Raw genomic sequence first — 12500 nt, forward strand, 5'->3', positions numbered from 1 at the left:
CTGAAAAGAATCTGCTTGAGCAAAAGGTTTCTGAGATGGAGGGAGAGATTTTAGCTTTGGTGAATGCCGTGGGTGCAAAGGAAAGTGAGCTAACGGAACAGCTGGCTAACTTCACTAAGCAGGTATTTGTCTTTAGTTCTTTGTTTGTATATGGTATTGCATTTTGTTTTATGTACCATGAAATAAGAGGTTAATTTTTTTCATGAAACTATTTTGTATTTTGAATCTTTTGAACAGATGGACTCCATAAATGCTGAAAAAGTGGTGCATGAAGGAAAGGTGGCAGAAGTTTGTGCACAAATAAATGAAATGGAAACACAGCATGCAGCAACGTTGGATATCCTAAAAACAGAAGCAGAGAAACAGCAAAATGAATTTGACAGCACTCTCTCTGAATTACAGGATAAGGTAAGAGTTGCAAAAAAATAAGTTATATTGTCACTGCAGCAAGAATTGCAATGGTAAAGTGTATACTGTTCATATTCATATACATAAACATCTGCATGTGCTTGTATACAGCCTTTGATGGTCTTAGGATATGTATGATATGTCTCTTCCTGGCAGCAACTTCTCTGTCAAAGGAAAAAATGTATTATAGTGGGAAGGAAAGCTTTACCACATTAAAAGCAAAATTAAATGTTTTAAACTTAAAAAGAATTTCTCATCAGCAGTCATCAAAGAGAAAGTAAATTTTGACAAGAATAGAGAAGACAGAAAGACCAGAGGAGCAATAACTAAATCATGTCTAGGGAGGAGGGTCAGGGTCAAGTAATCCTCACAGATGCTTTAGCTACTGATAGAGATGTAAGGTTATCCATTCCCTGCTATTAGACCCTTAGGTTACGACTAGGAATTTATTTATAAAAAGGGCTTCGAACAGGTTTCTTTATGTGTATTTGAAGATTTAGATGAGAGGGTTTGAATGGCTGTGGATGGGAAGTGGTGAGGGTGTGGATGAATGTTGGTGGGGAGGGCGTGTATGTGGGTGAAAGGGGGTGAGTGTTGATGAATGTGGAGAGAAGGGGATAAGGATGTTGCTGAGATGAGGTAAATGTGTAAATGAATTGGGATGGAAGGGTGTGAGAGTATGGATAAATGTGGAAGGGAGGGGTGAGGGTATGGATAAATGTGGAAGGGAGGGGTGAGGTTATGGATAAATGTGGATGGAAAGGGGTGAGGGTATTGATGGATATGGATGGGTAGGGCTGGATGAATGTGGCTGAGTTTGTGAAGGTGTAGATGACTGAATGGGAGGAGGTGAAGATGTACATGAGGTGGGGTGAGGGTATGGATGGTGTGGATCTCTGTTTGGTGTTGAGTTTGAAAATAGTTCAAGGAATCTACATATGTTAGCATACATTCACACATCATAGAGTGGACCAGGCCGTCCAATTCAGAGCGCTAACTCTTGATGCATCTACCATCTTTTCCTTTTCAGATGAAAGCACTCCACTCAGAGAAGGTGCAGATTTGCAATGAAAGAGATGAGCAGGTAGCAGCAGTCAAGTCACTTACTGTGGAGGTTCAGTCAAAGCAAGAAGCTGTCTTTTCAGTAGAAAAAGAAAAGCAAGAAATGTGTGAAATGTTTGAACAAGAAAAGACAGCCATGTCTTCCATAATCAGAGCTCAAGAAGAAGCCCTTGATACCTTGAAGCAGCAAATAGAAACAACATTAAAGGAACACAAAAGTGAGAAGGCAGGGCTAGAGGAAAGAATTCAAGAAAAAGAACTTGCTTTTGCCACTGTCAGAGAGGAGCTAGAGAAAACAATATTGACACTCAAAAATGAAAAGGCAAAGCTTGAGCAGGATATTCTAGAGAAAAGTACTGCTATCACAGATCACCAAAAGCAATTTGAAGAGTTTGTGAAACATGCAAATGAGGAGAAAGCTTTACTACTTCAAAAGATTCAGGAAAATGAAACTGCCTTCTCAGCAGCCAAACAAGAAATGGAGATGGCTGCCACATCCTTAATCAGAGAGAAAGATGTGGAGCTACAAAATAAAGAGAGAGCTCTCATGGATTTACAGCAAGAAAAGGAACTCAACTTTATGCTTATTTCTGAAGAAAAAACAAGGATGGTTGAAATTATCCAAGCAAAAGAAGAAGCTCTTGTTTCCTTGCAGAAACAAGTACAGGAAGTGAAGTTGTCTACAAACAGTATAATTCAAGAGAAGGAGGGCAATATTAGTTCACTTCAAAAGGAACTTGAAGTGGCTGCTGAAGCCTTTGGCCAAGAAAAGGCAGCTTTATGTGAATTAGTCAAGGCAAAGGAAGAGGAGGTTTTATCATTGCAAGTCCAGGTTAAAGAAATAAAGGATAAGATGAATTGGACAATTCAGTCAAAAGAAGAAGTTATATTGTCGCTGCAGCAGGAAATGCAACACAACCTTGATACCTTTGAAAAGGAAAAAATTACTATGCAGGGTGAGATTAATGCTAAACAAGAGGCATTAACATTGGCTAAACAGCAGATGGAGGAGGAGAAAGTGTGCAGCAGTAGAATTGTTGGGGAAAAGGAGGAAGCTTTAACATCAAAACAGCAGGAATTACAGTCTAATATTGAGTCCTTTGAACAAGAGAGAGTGGCTTTGCAAGCAGAAATTAAAGCTAAGGAAGAGGCTTTAGCACTGACTAGTCAACAGTTACAAGAGGAAAAGATGTCCATGGCCAAAATAATTGAAGAAAAGGAAGAATCTCTCAAATCTAAACAAGAAGAAATGCAAGAGGCAGTAGGAAGGTACAACAAAGATAAAATGTCCTTAGATGAAGACCTGAAGACAAAGGAAGAAGTTATTTCATCACTGCAAAAGAAATTGCAAGATGAAGCTTCAGCCCACAGTGAAATGTCACGCATGAAGGAAGAAGCGCTGTTTTCTTTGGAGCAGAAAATGCAAGAAGATTCAGGTGCCTTTGACAACGAAAAGGCAGCCATGGTTCAAGAACTGCAGAGTAAAGAAAGAATGCTGAATCTACTTGAAGAGCAGAATAGAAAGACTCAAGGAATATTGGAAAGTGAGATGACTGCTCACATGCAAGCTCTTCAAGAAAAGGAAGCTTGTATAAGCCACCTTAGGGAGGATATGGAAAAGGCAGAAGAGGAACACCAGTTGCATATACAAAAAATGCAGAGTGACCTCACAGATGCTTCTGCTGCAAGTGACACCCAACAGAAAACAAATGATGAGCTGCTAAGAGAAATTGGTGCACTGAAAAATGAGATCACCACAAAAGAAGCTTTGTTCAAGCAAAATTTAACAGAAAAACAGGAAGAGACAGTGACTGAGATAATGATTCTAAAAGAAAGTCTTAGTGAAAAGAACAGTGCTTTAGAAAAGGTTCATAAGGAAATTGAGGAACAACAACATAAACACAGTTTAGAGATTGAGGGATTGCAAACGGCACTTAATGAAAATGCAGTAATGATAACATCTCTCAGAGAAGAGAAATCAGAAATAGAGAGGAAAATGTTTGAAGAGTTGAGTTCTGTCCAGCTTGTATTGGATACAATCAGGAAGGAGAAGGAGGAAGAACAGCAAAATAACGAGAACCAAATTTCCTCTCTCAACAGAATGTTAGAAGAGAAGTCTCAAGTTCTAAAGGCTGTGGAAGAAAAACTTGTGCTTTCTCAGTCCCAACATGAAACCATGAAGAGTGATCTTGAGAAGAATCTATATGAGATCAAGGAAAATGAGAGTGCTAAGACTGTGGCCATGATGTCAGAGTTGGCAGGAAAATCAGAAGAAGTCTTATCTCTTAAGCATGAATTAGACCAAATTCAAGAAGAGAAGAGGTTATTATTGGAGAATATCCAGCAGAAAGAAGATGCTTATTCTTCGTTAAAGAACGAAGCAGATCAAGCAATGTTGACTCTGAAGAACGATATGGAACAGGAGATTAAGGACAAGGATGAACTATTAACAGTACTACGAGAAGAGAAAGAAATTCTGGCTAAAGAGCTTTCCCAAGAAAAAGTGTCTTTGACTGAAATGATCGATGAGAAAGAAAGGATTGTGTCTACACTACAACAGCATACACAAGGTTCTACTGAAGTGCAAGAGAAATTGACATCAGAGGTTAAGCAATTGGAAGATGGTCTCCAAGAAAAGAATAAGGCCCTAGGTGAATTACAAGCACAGATAGATGAGGAGCAACAAAAACACCAGTTTGAAGTCTCCACTCTCAAGGAAACTGTATGTGAAATAACGAAGAAAATGGAGTCTTCTACTGAAATGCAAGAGAAATTGACATCAGAGGTTAAGCAATTGGAAGATGGTCTCCAAGAAAAGAATAAGGCTCTAGGTGAATTACAAGCACATATAAATGAGGAGCAACAAAAACATCAGTCTGAAGTCTCCATTCTCAAGGAAACTGTATGTGAAATAACGAAAAAAATGGAGTCCTCTATGGAAATGCAAGAGAAATTGACATCAGAGGTTAAGCAATTGGAAGATGGTCTCCAAGAAAAGAATAAGGCCCTAGGTGGATTACAAGCACAGATAGATGAGGAGCAACAAAAACATCAGTTTGAAGTCTCCACTCTCAAGGAAACTGTATGTGAAATAACGAAGAAAATGGAGTCTTCTACTGAAATGCAAGAGAAATTGACATCAGAGGTTAAACAATTGGAAGATGGTCTCCTAGAAAAGAATAAGGCCCTAGGTGAATTACAAGCACAGATAGATGAGGAGGAACAAAAACATCAGTCTGAAGTCTCCACTCTCAAGGGAACTGTATGTGAAATAACAAAAAAAATGGAGTCCTCTATGGAAATGCAAGAGAAATTGACATCAGAGGTTAAGCAATTGGAAGATGGTCTCCAAGAAAAGAATAAGGCTCTAGGTGAATTACAAGCACATATAAATGAGGAGCAACAAAAACATCAGTCTGAAGTCTCCATTCTCAAGGAAACTGTATGTGAAATAACGAAGAAAATGGAGTCTTCTACTGAAGTGCAAGAGAAATTGACATCAGAGGTTAAGCAATTGGAAGATGGTCTCCAAGAAAAGAATAAGGCCCTAGGTGAATTACAAGCACAGATAGATGAGGAGGAGCAAAAACATCAGTCTGAAGTCTCCATTCTCAAGGAAACTGTATGTGAAATAACGAAGAAAATGGAGTCTTCTACTGAAATGCAAGAGAAATTGACATTGGAGGTTAAGCAATTGGAAGATGGTCTTATAGAAAAGAATAAGGCCCTAGGTGAATTACAAGCACAGATAGAAGAGGAGCAACTAAAACATCAATCGGAAGTCTGTAGTCTCAAGGAAACTGTTTGTGAAATAACGAAAAAAATGGAGTCCCTTGAAAAAGAAAAATTAGCTGTGAAGCAGAGTGTTACAGAAGAGTTGGGGTCACTGAAGATGAGCCTAGATACCCTTAAGAAGGAAAAAGAGGAACAAGAACAGAATTACAAAGAACATGTAGCATCACTAAATACAATGCTCTCAGAAAAATCTGTTCTTCTCAGAACTCTTCAGCAAGAATTGGAACAGACTAGCTCAACTTATGAGTTGCTAAAGGGCAAGATGGAGAAGGAAATCTTAGAACTGAAAGAAAAGGAAAGCTTGAGAGTTGCCGAACTGAAGTCACAGTCTGATGAGAATTCCAAGAGGATGCTAGTCATGAAGCAGGAGATGGAACTTGTCCGTTCAGCTAGTGAAGAGCAAAAGAATAAGGAGAAAGAAGAAATTGCATTACGTGAGAAGGTTACCAGGGATGCTGCTGTCTCTGAATTAGAAATTAAGGTTGGTACCTGTCTGGTATTTTCGTGAAAAATTTATTGAATTCCCAACTAAATATGCTATGAGTTAGAAAAATATTGGTTATTCATTATTAAAATGTAATACTCTTATTTATTTAGATTAAAACCTTGGAGGATGAAAAGAAAGCAAAGGCCAAAGAACGAGAAGAGTTTGAAGAGCAGATGATGACAAGACTTGCCTTGCTTGAGAAGGAAGTGAAGACCAAAGAATCCACTCTCCACTTACAAACCCAGGAGGTGAAGTTTAGTACAATGTTTTTTCATGATATCAATGGTTATATTTGAATAGTAACAGAGTTTGATTTAATTTAGATATTTTTAATGATTGATTTAGCATGCTTATTTAGTCCAATGTCATTGACAGATTGAGAAAGCCAAACAAAAAGTGGAGGAACACAAAGCCCATGCTTTATCTTTGGAAGCAAAGTTGATTGACAGAGAACAAGAAGTCACTGCAGCAAAGGTAGGTTCAGTGTCCCTCAAGTTTCTTTTAGCATTCAGAGATTTTTTCTACTCAAAAGAATGTATATCACTAAGTTGTTTTCATGAACTTTTTGAATAGATAGTTGTGTTCAGTCAGGAAACGGTTACCAATTTTTTTTTGTTTTTGTTTTTGTTTTATCAGGAGGAGGTTATGAGAATTGAACGTGAAAGTAACAGGTCAACTAAGAGCTTATCAGAAGAACTACAGGCTGTCAAGGATAATTCTCGGGCAGAGAGACAATCAGTTGTTCAGAAAATGGTGAGTTGTTCATATGTTGTAAGAGATAAGATACAAATTCTGTTTCCATAAGAAACTTGCATCAGCTTTAAACCACTGCTGATAAGGATAGCATGTGTGTACAGCATATGCCATGTCCTTTGTAATTTTAGTTTATTAATTGTGTTTAGACATAGGTGACTCAACCAATTCTTAGTTACCAATGAACCAGTAAGTAGTCCAACCTGTCTCACTTGTTTACTCCCTTTCCTTGATTATTAAAAATATTTGTTATTTTTATTGCTCTTAGTACTGTTGATATAACGGTTCAATAACAATAGTATTAGAAAAAAAAAAAACCCAAAATGGCAAATTAATTGAGGCTTACTAATAGAACATGTATTGTAAAGACATTGACAAAACAAAACTACAGTAGGCATTACATCTTTCAGGGACCATGTAATTGTTGTTAATATTTCTTTTGCTTTGATAACAGAAATCTTCATACAAGACTGAGGTTGAAAAGCTCATGGTACAAATTGAGGTGCAAGAGAAGGTGTTGAAAGAGAAGCAGATCTTACACCATAAGTATGAACAAGCAAAGAAGAAGCTGTCAGAGGTCATGACAGAGCTCAATGAAAACAAAAAGTCAGAAGAATACTATCAGAAACAGGTAGAGCATTTGATTAAAGTCACAGAAGGTTACCCCTTTTGCTTGTGTTGAAGTTTATGTAATAGTATGTCATACATTTTATTTTATTTATTTATTATTATTATTATTATTATTATTATTATTATAATTATTATTATTATTATTATTATTATTATTATTATTATTATTACTATTACTATTACTATTACTATTACTATTACTATTACTATTACTATTACTATTACTATTACTATTACTATTACTTTTTTTTTTTTTTTTTTTTTAAGGACTTACAAATAAGATAAGAGTAAAGAGGAATATTTGAGACAACCATGTCATATCAACATAGATGGATTCCATTGAAATAAGATTAACATTTTTCCTTCTAGATGACAAAGTACAAGGATCATGTCAACAAACTCAATGAGAGTCTTCAGAATGAGAGGAAGAAACAGACAGATCTTGTCGAGAGAATACACGAACTGGAAGAGCAGAAGTTACCAATAAAAGAGAAGCTGCATGAGTCTGAGTTGACAATAAAGCGACTTGGCAATGAAAACAGAACTCTTGAGGCCCAAGTAAAACTTGCAGACTCCAAAATGAGAACGATGCAGAAACAGTGGGAGAGAGAGAGCTTTGGGGTAAGGAAGTATCATTATATACAGCTTTGTTAAATTCTTGTGAATAATTAATAGCTCTTTTGTGTGTGTGTATGTAAAATAGCTGTTTTATCTTGTTTTTTCCTTTCTTCTGCAACAGTTTCCTAGCACATTGAGAAAGGCAGCTTTGTCTGAGACTCAGCTCAGTGAAATTAAGATGCCACGACCTTCATCATCTTCCACTGAAGAGGAAAGCTTCAATGATTCAGAGCTTGCACTTATACGAAAATCATCGAAAAATCGTTCAAAAGAAATGACTAGGGCTGTCTCATCAGATGTGGTATGTATAAGGTCAAGAGATTTGTATGTTCAAGCTAGAAAATATATTGATGAAAGGTAGACTGAGTGTTTTGAAGGAGAAATACAGAATGACAGATAACTAGCAAACATTTTTAAGAGTTGCTATGTTTTGACAGAGTTTATAAAGTTTGGATTATAAATACTAACAGAAAATATTTCTAATAGCCAAAGCTATAACCACTTGTTACCATCTTTGAAAAGATAAATCCCTATGAAATTTCCACAGGTATTCAGGAAACCTACTCGCCAAAACACAGCGCTTGAGAAACAGCCCAAGAGTAGTGTAGATATTGCCAACCTAGCTGTGGCTGCAACAGGAAAGAAAAAGATCACTCCATCGCTTGAGAAAATAATGTCAGACAAGTCCTTGGGGCATTCGGTACCAAGGGACATGCTCTTCAACTGCGAGGATGAAGAAGAACTTTTCAGCAACAAATATCTTATTGATATGCAGGTAAATTGACTAGGGTGTATTGTAGAGGCACTGATATGTTAGTTATGTGTCTGATTAATATGATCATAAAGAAACTTACAGCTGCTTAAAACATAACTGAATACAGGTAAGAGGAGAACTGCAAGTATTAGTTGTGAAATCAGATGTATGTATTTATTATTTATTTATGTATTTATTATTATTATCATTATTATATATTTTATTTATTTATTTATTTATTTTTATTATTATTTTTTTTTTTGTGATTAATTGGATGTACTTGACAGGTTGGTCGGTGCAGCACTCTTGATGACCCCCACTGGAAAAGATTATCTGAACTTCAGAGGAGAAATTCCCTTTATCCGCCCCATATGCGGTCTGCTTATCCTGCTGAAATGCAGTTCAGACCACTTCAGGACTTTGATGATGACAAATTAAGGGTATGTTACTTGCATTTTATTTATCAGCATTATCTGAGATTTGTTTTCATTTTGGCTGTAGAGTTTGGTTTTATGTTATCTGTTCATATATTTGGTGTTTGTAGTTTTACTGTATTGTAATGCCCTGTATTTTATTTTTTTAATATGAGACAAGAACATGATAGTCTCATAAAGAATAAAATTAGTATTTTTGCTTGTTAGCAATTTCTTAAGTAGCAGTATCTTTCTTTTGCTTTTGTACAAAATCTGAAATATCTTTTGCAACACATTTTTTATATTTGTTTCTATCAGCAGTTACAGTAATGGTGTTTTGTGTAGTAGGTTTTTAATGAAACATTCTTTGGTAAACTTCAGAATATGAAATGTAAGAATTCTAGTATTCAATTTGCAGTGATATGATCATGAACTATACATGTTTTTCCATTGAGGTAATGATGCAGGTTGGTGATATTTAACTGAATAGAACTGAATAACACCACTCTATTCCGAATAATTATCACCACCAAAGTGTCAAATGCATCTTTGCCACAATAGATTGAAGGCATGAACTAAAGTAGTGACTCCTTGTTGGCTTAGAGAAAGTGCATGCTTTTGTTTAGTAAGTGCAGTAAGCCTGGAGAGTGGTATAAAGCACTGGAAACAAAGTTATTAAGATTATGGTGGAAGCAGACTTGACTTCTGTTAAAGACTGTATATTAGTTTTTGGGAGAATAGGGATAAGTATTTTTTTTTTGCTAAGCAAAACTATTTTTATTGCATTATGAAAATGTTTAACTACTCTTTCTTGTTAACTATTTGAATGAATTTGAATTTACAGTATAGCTACAGTTACTATTGTACTTATGAACCCTACACGAAACAAAATTATTGCATTGAATCACAAAAATGGGGTGGTGTCTTTATCATGTTAGGTTTCTAAAAGTATTTCATGGTAATAACTTAGAATTACCGCAAATGTACGTAGAAAGTTCTACAAACTGTCATGTCTTGAGATTGCTACCCTGCCATAATCTTGTTGCTGAAGTCTAATATTTCAAATGTGAAACGAGTTGTTTTGCCTCTCCCCAGGCTGGCAATGCTGTAGAAGATAGACAGCTGTTGAACCTGACACAGGCTACTGAGAACCTAGGTCTTGATTCTCCGGCCTTCAACCTCCGAAAACGGAAGTCTTTGTCAGATTCTACACACTCAGAAACATCTTTAGAATCTTCTGGGGGAAAGCGTTCTAAAAGATTATCTGTAAGCAATCCGGTTTTCATTAAGGCTTTGCCTTTGCTTTTCTTTAAGATTGGGATTGTTATTTTTAAATCTTCACGGTTTTGAAATATTGTTGATGTTTGTTTTAGGTAACTTACAAGCATGTTTATTATACATCACCTGGTTACTAGTTACAGTCATCACTTAATATTGTTTTATATGTATTATAGATATGGTTTAGCCTTTTAATGTACATACAAAATATTGTTATTAAAGTGGTCCTCTTACCTTGACCATTTTTTTTTCCTGCTAAGGTAATGTCAAGGTCTGCATTTGGGGGGAAAATGTGAAAGTAAAAACTAAGGATTGAATGACAACTATTGCAAGTGAATATGTGTATCATAATAAAAAATGTGAAACTGTAACAAGAGGTTACTTTTAGGTTAGTTTAAGATCTTGTGCATGTTTTTACCACTGATGTTAACAGAGATCAAAAATGATTGTTGTACCATGCCATTCAAACTGGGTATCTCTTTGTAACTGCCATTTCAGACATCTTACTCAAGACCAGGACCACCAACTCCTGGCAGAAAGAGTATGAGTCGAGCGGACAAAGAAAATCGAGCTGAGAACACTTCCACTCTCTCTGTAGGAAGTCGGGGGGGCAAGGTAAGCAGATTTTTTGGTTGGTATTTTGTTAAATTTTATGATAGGACAAATAAGTTGCATAGTCTCTAGTTCTAACCTAAACATAGAGACTATGGTACCTCACCATAGTCTCTATGGTGAGGTACACCATACCCTATAAATATTACAAATGTATCATGACCACTTTGCCTTCCAGATGAGCCCCAAGCCCACCTATGCAGAAGGTTCTCCTGTATCCACACGATCCAGAAGAAGGACTAATGTCCGCTCCACTCTGTCACCTGGCTCCAGTTCCACTACATCTGCCCGAACCCCAGGTGCCAGGTCCAACCATTCAGGGAGGTCTCCAGCCAATGTCTCTGTCCTAAGTAAAAAGGGCGTGACCCCAAGAGGGAAGAGAGGTTTGACGCCCTCATCACTACGTAAAATCCTCTCCAAGGGGAAGTCACAATGGAGGAAATTGGAAGATGAGGCAGAGGTAAGGATGTAAATAAGTAAAGCTGCAGTCACAGTCATTTTTATCAACAATCAGTTTGATAATATCCAACCTTTCCTGGTCATATGGGTAAATAGAACTATCTTGAAATTTGAGCTTTCAAAATTCTGGATGCAAGAAAATTCCATTACCTTCTCGATTTGCAGTGTTATGCTGCTCTTTATCCAATATACATTCATTCTTGAGGTGTGCATTTTAATGCAATCAGTTACTTTAGCAGATGTGTTTATCATAGCCATTATCAAGTGAAATTAGCTCACTTGAAATATAAAAAGTACCATATTTATTAAAATATATTTTTTATTAATTGAAATGTATGAGACATTTACATGTAACATGAGTTAGCAGACTACAGACTTTCTCTTGGTATGCCCCAGTCACCAATTCTAACTGGTTTTGCCAACTCAGAGGTTAGGGGAAGTGAGAAAGTTAGATATTATACAAATCTGTTGTTGAAAAAATGTTTTTGTGACTATTTGTGCTTAAAAGAAAACTACTGAAAATTAGATAGCAGTAATTATGTTTTTAACTTTGAAAGGGAGAACAATTTGAGCTGGTGGATTTTCTTTTATAAGCTGGATTTTTGTCCACTGGAAGATTGATATCATGTATAAAATTCTCTTTCATAGCTTGTATGCTTTTTCCCCCAAGTTATTGTGTCCTCTTGTTTGTGTATGTGCATATAGTGAGATGAAAAAAGCAAGCTTCTGAAAGTGCTTTCTGCTGATTTTGTCTTGTGTGCATGAGGCATGGCAGATACGTATATTAAAATGAGCAAGATGTTTTATGATTATCTATGAATTCTACATAGAATTTTAATTTATGAAATATAGAAATGCAGTTCATCAAATACTGCTTTGCTTTCTGTACCTAGACTGTGTATCAATTCTCTTTTACGGAACAATAGTATAGACTATGAATTATCAGTCATGATATTGGCAATGCATTTAACATTAACATTTAAAAATGTCCATGTAAAGTTGTATTGAAAACACTTGAATGCAAATCATATCAAAATATTGAAAAAATGCACGGTATGTATGTGGTAAGGGCAAGTTCTTTCCATATTTGAGGAAACTGTTTGATTCACATTTCTTTTTTCATATTTCAGTTATTTTGAAACCGTGTAGCATTGATTTTGTATGTTTGCTTTCCATAAGATAGATGGTACTGTTAGTGTCCTAAATAATAGTTGGCTAGTAAGATTAGAAT

The 12500-nt window shown here is 36.1% G+C and overlaps 1 protein-coding gene across 3 annotated transcripts in view; it reads left to right on the plus strand.

The window, feature by feature from the left end:
• LOC125033399 (nuclear mitotic apparatus protein 1-like) overlaps window positions 1–12500 on the plus strand; it is a 27032-nt gene that overhangs the window by 9857 nt on the left and 4675 nt on the right. For 2 of the 3 annotated variants that reach the window (XM_047624871.1, XM_047624872.1), the window contains exons 15-28: window positions 1–122; window positions 238–408; window positions 1439–5746; window positions 5863–6000; window positions 6128–6226; window positions 6389–6505; window positions 6960–7136; window positions 7505–7756; window positions 7875–8054; window positions 8301–8528; window positions 8795–8947; window positions 10016–10186; window positions 10697–10813; window positions 10989–11270. The exon at window positions 1–122 is cut by the window's left edge and continues 112 nt beyond it. In XM_047624871.1, the coding sequence (XP_047480827.1) occupies window positions 1–122; window positions 238–408; window positions 1439–5746; window positions 5863–6000; window positions 6128–6226; window positions 6389–6505; window positions 6960–7136; window positions 7505–7756; window positions 7875–8054; window positions 8301–8528; window positions 8795–8947; window positions 10016–10186; window positions 10697–10813; window positions 10989–11270 (6515 nt within the window). The remainder of the gene's footprint in view (window positions 123–237; window positions 409–1438; window positions 5747–5862; window positions 6001–6127; window positions 6227–6388; window positions 6506–6959; window positions 7137–7504; window positions 7757–7874; window positions 8055–8300; window positions 8529–8794; window positions 8948–10015; window positions 10187–10696; window positions 10814–10988; window positions 11271–12500) is intronic. The other variant, XM_047624873.1, reaches the window with a different exon arrangement.

Source organism: Penaeus chinensis, chromosome 16 (assembly GCF_019202785.1).
Source record: "Penaeus chinensis breed Huanghai No. 1 chromosome 16, ASM1920278v2, whole genome shotgun sequence".
Classification (NCBI taxonomy): Eukaryota; Metazoa; Arthropoda; class Malacostraca; order Decapoda; family Penaeidae; genus Penaeus; species Penaeus chinensis.